Source organism: Antechinus flavipes, chromosome 5 (genome assembly GCF_016432865.1).
Source record: "Antechinus flavipes isolate AdamAnt ecotype Samford, QLD, Australia chromosome 5, AdamAnt_v2, whole genome shotgun sequence".
NCBI classification, from domain to species: domain Eukaryota; kingdom Metazoa; phylum Chordata; class Mammalia; order Dasyuromorphia; family Dasyuridae; genus Antechinus; species Antechinus flavipes.
Window position 1 is genome coordinate 201,943,213 of NC_067402.1, and position 12,654 is coordinate 201,955,866.

At 34.5% G+C, this 12,654-nt stretch overlaps 1 protein-coding gene across 1 annotated transcript in view; it reads right to left on the reverse strand.

Moving 5' to 3' along the window:
* ARID2 (AT-rich interaction domain 2) overlaps positions 1-12,654 on the reverse strand; it is a 198,538-nt gene that overhangs the window by 3,243 nt on the left and 182,641 nt on the right. Inside the window, exons 17-20 of the mRNA XM_052001767.1 lie at positions 4,108-4,246; positions 3,924-4,009; positions 1,117-1,240; positions 944-1,035 (exon numbers count right to left, since the gene is read on the reverse strand). Of these exons, the coding sequence (XP_051857727.1) occupies positions 944-1,035; positions 1,117-1,240; positions 3,924-4,009; positions 4,108-4,246 (441 nt within the window). The remainder of the gene's footprint in view (positions 1-943; positions 1,036-1,116; positions 1,241-3,923; positions 4,010-4,107; positions 4,247-12,654) is intronic.

A 12,654-nucleotide genomic window follows, 5' to 3' on the forward strand; every position in this document is an offset into this window, starting at 1 on the left:
ACTTTTTAACTTTTAAGATAAATGATGTTAAGAAGTTGGAAGAAATTTTGAATATGGTTTTCTTTTAACAGAAATGATATACAAATAAATTTTGGTACATATCTTTTTGATCAAATGGGTCTTGCATTCATAGTGAAGCTTTTCTAATAGGGAGATTAAAAGGATTTATGACTACAACTTTAAATAAGATCAAAGTAAAGAACAACAATACATTTTAAAGTCTGATTAATAGCAAGTTTAATGTCTTTAAGACCTAATAGTTAGCTAATATTTTCCCCCCAAAAATCCTACATATGAACTCTGAAGTATTAATCTTTTGTTTCTGTAAAATCTGATGTTTCCAATGAGATGCAAAATATTTAATCCTCTCTTGCTTGGTTAAGTATAAAAACTGTGATTTTAGTAGCTGTAGCAAATCATATTTTATTATATGACACAGATACTCACAAATATACCAGTTGTTAAAAAAGCTACGATTCCAAGTTTAACTTTGGCAACAACATTTAATAGGACTACTTCACAGGTTTGCTTGGTTAAAAAAAAAAATCCCCATATAAATGTGAGTTATTACTATTTGTCTTTGGTAGAATATTTTTTCTTTATTTTAGATACCAATAATCCGCCAAAGAAAATGAATGTAAACAAGTTAAGTTAAAAGAACATGTTTAGGCTCACTTTTCTTTTGGGTTTACCAATTTAAGGCCTCAAATTAACACACTTTTCTGAACATTCTTCTAAAACTATTAATAAAACAAATCTCGTTAAATTTTTACATCAGATTTTCAAAAAATTTCTTCTAACCTTGACACATAATACAGAACAAAAATGGTTTGTATACGAAACTGACAAATTATTATATGAAGTTTTTTCTTCTAAGTACTAAGTAAATGAATCACTTCACTTTTTAAAAACATTACAGGAGATCATGGAGAACATTACTTACCTTCGACCGCATTCTGAATATTTACCAATATTTTTTAATATTAAGGCAGCAGTTAGTCGAATGTGTTTAGTTATTGGTCCCTCTTTTTCATCCTTAAAAATAAATAAGAATAGTTTAATAGCTAGATCCCACTATTTCTGCTTTTTAGAAAATGAGATCCAATATGTACTTACTGTGAAATCTCTAAAGACAAGGTTTCTTGATCCCCTCCTAAGTGCCATGAGGGCAGCACTGGGATGATTCACAATGGCCTTTTGTGTTCTAGGAGTTGAGGTTGTACCCCCTGCAGTTGGCTGTCTAAATTAATCAGAGGAAGAAAAACTGTTTTAAAAAGCAGACTTAGGATTAAAATACTGTATCTCAAAGGGACTACTTTTAGCCTGGAAAAGACTAATAAAAGCCTTCCATACTTCAGTAGTAATATTGTTTTTGCTAATTTTAGCAAAGCATGGCTCTTATTTAATTTTTGAGATCTTATAAATAGAAGCTATTCCGATGTAGGCCACTCTTGAGTTAGTTGCTTTGGTTGAGTGAGCAAATCAAAGGAAAATGCTAGAGTTCTCTTTATAGGGGAGAGGGGGTAGGACTATCTTAAATTAACTGCAAGAGAATAATTCTGGAGTATGTATCCTTAGAAAAGATCTATGAGCATGTTAAAATGAAAATGGAACCCACAAATTGGCAAATTATACATGGAGGAATGACCATGTAAACATTCTAGGCTAAAGTAATTTTGCTCAAATATGCACATTGGGAAATCAAGAAATAAACAAAAGGACAGCCTTTGTGCTGCGATGGTATCAAGGGAAGAGATCTAGAGTACAACTCTGGGGGCATCTTCTACGAGAAAATTTAGATAACGGTCACATAAGGTAGAGTGGTGAATCAAGTGCTGGGTCCAGCCATGTGACCTTAGGCAACTTGACTTCTTTGCCTCAGTTTCCTCAATAGTAAAACATATAATAATAGCACCTACCCCACAGAACTGTGAGAATGAAATGAACTCTCTAAGTATAAATGTTAGCTATTATCAAGTGTGGATGGCTTACAATCACAAGGTTGCAACATGGTTACAATGTGGGAGTATGGTACATGTAGTTTAAAGAGTTACTGTTCAGTCTTCCTTTTTAGGAACTTAACTCTTTAAGATTTAATATTGTTTATTTACATCTAGAGGAAAGAAAGATCTAGCCCATTCTGGGAGACTATTCAGAGATCCTGTACCCTTCCTTAAGATGCCAATGGTAAATACAGTGGCCTTTTTTCTGGTCCAATAATGTTTCAACCTGACATCAACTGAGGATGATCGCAGCGTACGCGTTTAATTCCAAATGGTGTTATTTAAGGAATGATGATTAGACATAATATTATTTAAGATTAAATATAACATATGTTTAGATATTAAGCTAAGTAATTATAATCAATTATATTATAGACATAATCATATCCAGTCTACTACAACACCTGACACTGTTACCTAAACAAATCCCACCCATAAATTTTCTTTTCTTGGTTTCTGTGGTTTTTCCTGGGCTCATAATTTATTCTGAACACGGTAAAGCACCGTACTGGGTATTGGGAAAAAAATTAACAATCCTGAATTTACATTTCACAGGAAGTAGTGGAGCAGGAGCAACTTTATATTTATAACAGGTATACAAGTATATAAAATATGAAACAAAGTAATTTAGAAAGGAAGCAATTCTAAATATGGAAGATCAGGAAATGCCTGTGTATTAGGTGCCATGGGATTTGTGCCTTACTAGGAAGTCATGAAAAACAAGAAATAAAAGGTTAAGGAAATGATAATTTCCCAATGTGGACAACTGTGTGTAAATGCACAAAAGGGGAAAAGTGCAGAAAATTATTCTTTAAGAAAAAGTATTATAAAGGACAGCCAGTCGGATTATAAGAATATTAGATAAATGGATGAGTTGTGCCAAGCGGAGTATTTTGTACTTCATCTCAGATGTGGCGTAAAGAGCCTTTTGAAAAATATGGAAAGTGACAGAGATACGTGTTTTTGGAAGATCAACTTAGAAGCTCCTTAGAGGCAGCTTTCTAACAGGGAAAGGCTGGAAGCAGTGAGATGATTTAAGAAGCTATTTCAATAGTCAGAGTAAGAAGTGATAAGAAATAGAGTAAAGGTGAGGGTTAAGAGAAGGGTTTATAGAGACACTGGAGGCAGAATTAAGATATGGAAACTGATATGCTATGTGTGTCAATAAGGACCACAGAATTATAACCTGGGCAATAGAGAAGACAATGCTCTAAGCACAACAGAGAAATCCTTTAATTTTCCAATATAAAAATCTGTATTGACTAAAATAATTATAAATGGAAAAAACTTTTAAGTAGATTCAGATTCAATCACTTTTAAGATCTCATGTGAAAGAATTAATGTTTTTCATTCTTTGCTTAATCCTAAATAACTATAAGAGCTGTCTAGCAAGTGCTTGGCACACAGAGTAGCAGGGAACATTTACTGTTAGGATACTTAGGTACTACATTATATACTATGTTATATACTTCTAAACCTTTCACCTTCACAGAAAATAAAAAATTTATTTCTGTTTCTAAAACTAAAGTACACATATCTGTAAGGTACGTTGCTTTAACCTCTATGAAGAGTGGAAAGGATCTTTTTCTCCATAAACCCATGAAAGTCTAATGGACTTGAAAAGGAATAAGAGCCACCCCTCTAATATTTAGGAAATGTAATCCCATTATTTCAGAGCTATAAAACAACATAAACATTATTTATCCCAATCTTATTTTACAGAAGAAGTAGATGTCCAGAGAAATGACGTGACTTTATTTATGGTTACACAGCTAGTTGGTAGAAAAGTTAAGACTAGAATCCAGGATCCCTGACTGCCAATCCAGTGCTCATTCTATTTAAATATACTGCTTATTGTAATTTTAAGAATCTTTTCTGCTTTGGGGTTCTTTCCTTCTCTTTAGGCTTTATGATTCTTACTTGTTGGAAGGTTTTTGATTTCCCATTTGTCCTGGTTCATCTTGTTTTAATCCTGCAAGCAGAGCATCCTTTGAGCAATGCTTATCCTTTTCAAGAGAGAAAAAAAGAACAATGTATTAAATTTTGTAATTCAGTGAAACTGTTTCCTGTTTAAAGAATATCAAAAAAAAAAAAAAAACTGTACCTGTAAGTGGGTGATAAAGGAAAACCTCTGACGCTGAAAGGGCTCACAACCTTCCCATAAGCACTGCCCTGGATATACATCTTTTCCTCCGTGTTCTGTTGCTGCATGGTAAAAAACCTGTGATGGTGTTTGAAACCACCTTTAAAAAAAAAATCAGTAACTTACTTTTTTGTCATTTCAACAAAATGATTTTGTAAAAACTAGCCTGACATTCTACATGGTAGTTTATTTACATCAAAATTTCTTAATTTTGACTTCAAAAGAAAGGCAGAATACCATAAGAGGGATTTCAGAATGAATGGTGGCAGTCTATATATCTCATTCCAGAAAATGCAAAAAAATTCTTATTTTAAAAACATTTTAAACAGGAGCTACACTTCCAAAACACTGAAACTTAACTTTTGGAAATAGCTTTAATTAGTGTTTATAAATATGTAAATTTATTTGTATAATTTATAAATAGATTAACACCATTTTGCTTCAACTTCCCCTCTTTCAGGTAGGCAAAAAACCTCTCAGAGGGAACTGAAAATGATAAGAAAATAGATCTGCTCTCATACATATACATATCACATGCTGCATATACTTTTTTACACACTTATACAAAGCATACATACACACATATATTTGGACTGGACCTGTAATTTCATCGATGTAGAGAACTCCCAGTAAGAACTTCCTTTAGGAAAGCAGATGCACTTGCTGTGCAATTCAAAGCCTTAGAGAGTTGCTTGGGGGCACTGAGAGAGTAAGGGACTTGCTCAGGGTCACAGAGCCAGTATGTGGAGGAGGAGGGACTCAACTCAGTTCTTCCTGACTTCAAGGTCAGCTCTATCCAATGCTCCACGTTGCCTCTGCATTATCAATACCACTTTAAAATGAAAGTCAGGAGAAGAAATCTTAGAATTCAAAGTCACACGTTTGACATTGGAAAATGAGTATGAACTGCCTGTTGTCTTAAATAGAAAGGGAGCTTAACAGCGGTCCAATTGAGAATAAGAGCTACAAAGATACCCTGTCCAATTGGTATTGTTCACTATGGATTATACTTTAACATTCCTTTAGAAAATATACTTTGAAATAATTTCATCAGTAAAAGGGAAAATGTAATAATAATGACTATAATACAGGCTATTTAAAAAATAATACTCATACTTGTTTGTAGACCTACCTACGGAAAAGCTTCTTCTTACTTTTTGGAAACAGTACTGTGAAAAAAAAGAAACAGTACTGTGGTTGGCATAATGGATAGAGAGCTGGCCTCTTAACTCTAAGGCAGTAAATTGCAGAGAAGGTGCTGACCTTCACTGGTAGAGGTAGTTACTTATCTGGGACTTACCCATCTCAGTGAAATCATAGATCCAGTCTCCATTCCACATGACATTCAAATTCAATAAACATTTATTTATTCAGAACCTACTTACTACACATTAAACACAATGCTAAGGGCTGGGGTTACAAAAAAGGCAAAAGACAACCTATATCTTCAAGGTGCTTCCAATCTAATGGGGGAGATGACAGGCAAACATATCTATGAGTTATATGCAGGATAAATGGAAAATAATAAAGGAGAAGAGAGGATTCTAAGTGAGACATAAAGGAAGCCAGGGAGGTCAGCAGTCCAGACACAGAGAAAAACAGAGAAAATGCTCTCCGCTGAGAAATGGAACGGGGAGGCCAGCAGGAGGGAAGGAGAAGGTCTAAGAAGGCTGGAAAGTGCAGGGCAAGGTGTATACTGGACATCAGTTCCAGATGTCTGAGAAGCAATGGGGGCTTCGAGGTTGGAGATCTGCAGACACACCAGGGCAGGAAAGGTAAACTGGAGAATCATCAGCATAGAGATGTAAATTAAAATCCAGAGGAGATGATGAGAAGAACAACAGAGGAGACACCTATGGTTAGAAAAAGTGATCTGGAGGGTCCAGCAAAGAAGATGGAGGAGAGCCATAAGGGAGTAGTGTCCCAAAAATCTAGAGAAAAGAAAACATCAAGGAGTGTGTGATCAGCTGTGTCAAAGGCTGCAGAGATCACTGGTTACTAGAGAGTACTTTTGGTGGGATGATGATTTGGAGCGCCAGACTGTAAGGGGTAAAAGTGAGTAGAGATAGCGGAAGCTTTTTTGAGTTTAGCTATAAGGGATGAGAGTTAGCAGAAATGGAAGTATCAAGGCAAGATTTTTTTTTTCCAAGAGAGGAGACTCATGAGCACATTTATAGGCAGGAAGGAATGAGGCAGAAGAAGGGAGAGATTGAAAATAAGTGAAAGAATGGGGATGGCAGAGGAGGTGATGGGTATGGGTTATTAATTTTCAAAAGATTATATGGACAATTAACTCAAAGAATTCAGGATTAAATCTTTGACATAAATTATCTGCTGGTAAATTAAAAGTAACAAAATTATTTTATCATGGAAAATCTGACTTTAGCTATATGTATAATCACCAGGTGCCTTTTACATTAGCTTATGATCTTTATCTAGTTTCACAGGTTTATAGACTTAGAGCTGAAAGGGACCTTACAGAGCATGAGCACTATCATTTACAAATGAGGAAGATGAGATCCAGATGAACTGGGAATTTTGTCCAAGGTTCCATGGACAACAAATAGCAAGTCATTATTTGAATCCAAATCTTCTGACTTAAAATTCAGTATGCCTACAGTACTCCACAGTATGATCATGCATCTACAGCTTACAGTGAATGAATATCAACTCAATGGACTTTCCTCACAAGAATAAATCAACAAGCACCTGTTTAAGCATCTGTTGGGTGCTAAGTATTATGCTGGTGTTACAGATACAAAAACAAAACAAAAAAAAAGATTTCTGCCACTACATTCAATATGGGAAATCAACATGAAAAAATATAAGTATATACAAAATACAAGGTAATTTTTTGTGAGGGGATATTAGCCATTAGGGAAAACTAATAATATAGGAAATGGTTCTTAAGCTTAGCTTTATAGGAAACTACAGATTCTAAGAGGTAAAAATGAAAAGGGAGTATAATTTCAGCATAATGAGCACCTTGTGCAAAGGCAGATGGAATTTCAAGTGTGAGTAACAGCAAGAAAGTCAGTTTGGCAGGAATCTGGGTATATGAAGCTTATTATAGTTACATGTATATAAAATTAAAAGGTAAGTTGGAGCCAGGTTAAGAATGTTAAATGCCAAACAAGAGATTATATTTGATTCTAAAAGGAACAAGAAGTTGATGAAGTAAGGGAGCTGGAAAATTTGAAAAGGGAGAATAGAGGAGTGTTTTCTCAAGAGCACATTAATGTAAGGCAATTCACTGGTAAGAAAGAAAGGTATTCAAATATATCAACTAGAAAAAAATTAAGTAAAATTTTAAACAAATGCAAAATCAAGTGAAACTAATTCAAAAAGCATTTGTTAATTTCTCGTGTTGAAGGCTCTGTACTAGGTACAGGGGATAACTAAATACAGACATATTTGTAGGCATAAAAAGAAAGAGAAGAGGATTTGTAGAGTAAGAAAACACTAACAATCAAAATGTAAAACAGGGATAGAATGGGAATGGAATCAGGAAAGATTTTGTATAGAAAGTGGCAATGAGCTGAGCCTTAAAAAAGCTAAATATTCTAGAAGGTGGATACAGGGAGGGTGAATATTGAGGTGGTAGGGGACAACCTGTATAAAAACACATTTATAGATTAATGAGTTAAGATGATAGCTAAATGTCTGAATAAGAAATTTTTTACTGAATCCTAGGGATATAATAAGAAACTACTTTTTTTTTTTTTTTTAACAAAAAAAAAAAAAAAAAAAAACTACTTAAGAGTGTTGAGCTGAGGAGTGACACAGTCAGACCTATGCATTAGAAAGATGATTTTGATAGTTACTGAAGAGATCAACAGACACACCATTTAGAACACTATTATTAGAGTTGAGGCAAGAGGCTAAGAGGGCCTGATAATGCCACATAAATGGAGAGAAGCAGTCGGGTGTAAAAGATGGTGTAGACTGACAGACAACTGACAAAACTTGGAAAGTAATCTGTATGTGTGGGGTAAGAGGAAAAAATCAAAGATGATTGAATTTGTGAACCTGTTTGACTAGGATATTTCAAAATAAATAGGAAATTTTGGAGGTAAGGAGTAAATAATGTACATTTCAAATGTCAAATGGGGAAATCTGACAAAGATATCCAGCAGTCAATTGGTGAGGATGGGCTAGAATCCAGAAGAGATTAGAGCTGGATATGTGACTCTAGAAATCACCTACAAAAAAACAATAATTAAACCCATGAAAATGGAAAAAATCATTGAGAAAATGGAGAACCCAGAAATGAAACTTAGGGAACATTCTCTTGGGGGCAGATGATAAATGATGATTATGCAAGAACATCAAACAGGCATCATCAAGAAGAAAAAGAGAACTGTCACAAAAGAGTCTTCAGGAAGAAAGTATGAGAGAAGGACACATGGTAAGAAGTAGAAAAGAAAGCTTAGGAAGTGAGAAGATGAGATAACATACAGAATTCTGAAGTGTGGGAAGAGGAACAGAATTCAGCAGAAAGTCCTCTTATTCTCACTTAAAAGAGACAAGTTTCTGGTAGAGAGAGACTATGATTTATAAGGCTTGAGAAGATAAGGTCTAGCAAACCTACTTTAGGAAAGGAAAATCAATCAAGAAAAAATAATCAGATTTCTACATACATTTGTTGAGATTAAATAACAAATTTTGAGTGGATTTTGTCACCCTGTGTGATTTTCGGTAGCAAGAATGAGAAGATGGAAATATTCAAAGGTTGGAGTTTAACAAGGCATATAGTGAGATGTCAAGGGATAGAAGACAACATGCTGATAAACTGGGGTCAACACTATAGAAGGACCAAAAATGAAGCTACAGAACGGGTGGGGAACTAGTAGAAATGGAAGGAGGGTGGATCATGGTAAGAAATTCAGCTGGATTTTGTTCAAGTAAAGTGAAAATAAATAGAAGATTTAAGATTATCACACAAAGTTCCAAATTCAGTGAGAGATAGGGGGATATCTACACAATTCTGAGATCCCTGAGTATGGGGATATGGCTTGGGATGAAGAAGACTAAACTGGGTATTAAATGAATTGTCAGAAGAGAGAGAGACTGCCATAAGAATTTAGACAAACTGATAAGGCAGATCTGTTGTTTAATAGTTTTCAGTTGTGGTCACAGTCTGGGACCCCTTTTGGGTTTTGGGTTTTTTTTTTTTTTGGCAAAGTGGAGTGGTTTGTCATTTCCTTCTCTGCATCATTTTACAGATGGGGAAATAGAGGCAAACAGGATAAAGTGACTTGCCCAGAGTCATATAGCCACTTAATGTCGGGGGTCAGATTTGAACTCAGGAATGTGCATCTTTCTGCCTCCAGGCCTGGCACTCTATGCATCACGGTACCACTTAGCTGCCCAAGACAGATTGAGGGAACCTTAGAAGAGATTTCTGAGAAATGGCATAAGAAAGGTCCAGAATCAGCAACGCAGAGCAAGGTATACACCTGTCCACTGTCCAGGGAACATAAAAGCAGCAGTTCTTAGCAGAATTCTGTATCCACCCACGTGCAATGTCTCACTTACTGCTTAAATTGCCATTGCCAAAAACTGTCATCTTTACTCCAAATTTTTCTGATCTGTTCAACCACAGAATCTGTCTTTCATGAGAATCTATCACCTGAATGTTCTCAGGTTTTCCCTCATGTACTTTTTTCTTCTAGAATGGCTCAAAGTAAAGCTTAAACATTAACACTAAAAGTATTCATTTCTATCTATTATTTATTAGGGCCATAGATTAAAAAAAAAATTCCCAGGTCATTAAATGTACTAATTATGTTGCCAGAAAAATGAAATCCCTAGCCAATATTTTCCAGAGAACTGAAAGACATGAGGAGTAATACTTTAATTAATGTTGGATGAAGAACATTAGTGTTGAAATATAATACCACCCTAATACTTTGGTGGAAGATCTAAATCAAAGGGTCTCCCATAGCACCTAAGTTCTACATAACCATCTTTCTCCCTCATTTCAATGCAAAATTAAGAAAAGGTGGGCTTGGTCAAAATAGTTGTTGGAAGTTAAAGAAATGAGCTTCTGATTTTTTCCCCTTCTCATGAAAAATGGCCAAAGTGTCAATAAGGAGTCCAATTTAGCAATGTGAGAAAGCACTTCAAAATATTATCTCCAAAATTTTAATAACTCAGTCATACTGAATATTTTACTTTTAAATGTTTATTTTCTTCACATCTTCACATCTTAAATTTCTACCACTTAAAATCTTTTTTTGAAAAAAAAGTGAATGCTATTGTTTTTAATTACTTTGTCAACATGGTTGACATTCAGCCTCCCCTTTTCCTCCTCCCCCAACATATACTAATAGGTTATTAAATAAAGCTTTGATGAAGTTAATGAAAGCCTGGAGTCATGAATTGATTCAACTCCTCTGCCATTCCTTCCATTCCTTATTTAGATTAAGAATTTTTCAACTGTGCCACTAACATTTTTTTCAAACACTGACACTGAAATGTGTTATTATGGGGATTAGAAAGGATTAAATGTGGAGTCAGAGGACCTGAATCCCTGACTTACTACCTGTGAGACATGGGAGAGTCACTTCAATTCTTGGGTCTTCAGTTTTCATACTAAACTAAAAACTTCATTTTTGTTTTACACATGAGGCAACTGAGGCACAGTGGTTAAGTGACTTAGCGAAAGTCATATCTAAAGTCAAGTAAAAAGGCCTGGACTTGAATGCAAATCTTCTAAGGCCAAATCTCAAGCACTTACAAATCTGCTACATCTCTATTATCATTTTAGAAATAAAGACCCAGAGGCCATATGCAGTATACATCAGGACATTAAGTTCAAGACTTTTGTAGCAACAGGATAGGAGGCTATCAAGTTAGTTTCTCAGATAATCTCTAGATACCATTTCAAGGTCTACAATTTAAACTAGAGCCAAGATTATGAGTTACATGATTTCATAAAATGCTAAAAAATAATTTTGTGCAAAATAAAGCTAAAAGAATTTGGTGTTTCATCTAGCTAAGTCAAGTCATGCTGAGGCTACAGGAAGGAACAGCAGAGAAGGAATTGAGCATGGAGTCAGGAAGCTCTGAATTCAAATCCAGCCCCAGACATTTATTGACTGTTTGACCTACAGCAAGTCTCAGTTTCTTGACTGTAAAATGGGAGCCATAATATCACCTACTTTCCACTGTTACTGTGAAGAGCAAATGAGATTAATATCTATTAGTATTTTCAAAGCACTTAGAAAAGGACACTGAAACCAAACTTCCTTCTTTTCTCCTTGTCCTTTCTTTCCTTTCTTCTCCTTCCTTTCTCTATAAAAGAATTGGCAATGAAGACAAAAAAGAGGCACTTTTATAAATAACTTTCTACCTCCAGCTCCTTTTTAATGTAAACTTTAAAATATTATAAAAATGCCAAGTTATTATTCATGGTTTAAAAAAAGTGATGTAGAAGTACAAAAATATAAGCTCACACTATGTTTAATGCTCATTGATATCAAAGAGGCATTTGATTCAGATAAAGCTAAATCAATTCAGCCTCATAAAATTTCCTCAGATAAACTTTCATGTGAAAGCAAAATGATGTAAGACCTCATCAAAATGGAACTAGAAAGCTCATTTCACCTTTGTTCAGGGATTTACTCAATACTGATATCATGTAAGATGTTAACAGAAATAATACATTCACCAAACGTGTTTACTAGAATGATGGTAGTTATCTACCTTATGCATTTACTCTTGAAGACTGTTACATTGAAGACTGAACATTCTATCACAAGATTTACAACAGGATACAAAATCCATCGGAGTGAAACCAATCACTCTGGAAAAACATCATCTAGATTATACTTGGTTAATGCAATAACTGGTTGAACATGAATTAGGGAAATGGTATGAATACGGTTGAATATGAATGAATCAATATTTGTTAATATAATCAACACTTTTCCAAAATGACAAATGTTCCAGAGGGCTGAGCTAGCTCCCAAATTAAATAGAAGACTGGGTATTTTTGCTATTGTACAATATGGTCAGTGACCACAAATTCTCACTGCTGCAAAGTCCATTTCTTTTAATATCAATAACCTCCTGGTGTTGTCATATTGGTGCAAATGATAGAAAACCATTATCTTGGAAGATTCAAAATATAAAGTAATTTAAAAGACAAAGGAAATGTATGGATAGTGTAAATAGTTTGAGGCATATTACAGGTTATGACATATATAAGCAGTATAAAAAGCATGATAGTTGATTTTAGATATAATTTGAAAAGGAGGTATTCTAGCTATGTATAGAGAATGAGAGAAATCAGGTGGATAGCTGAATGGTTTTTGGAAATACAAAAGAACTGGGGGAACTTTTTTTTTTTTTTTAGTGGTTGGGGAGAATCTCTGTGAAGAATTAGTGAAAAGATCACTGATGACAAAGATGATACTGCACTAGTAGAAAAAGGAATACCCAAGTCAATGAAATAAATGTGGCATTAAAACAAAATAAATTAGGAGTAACTATTTCTAATTT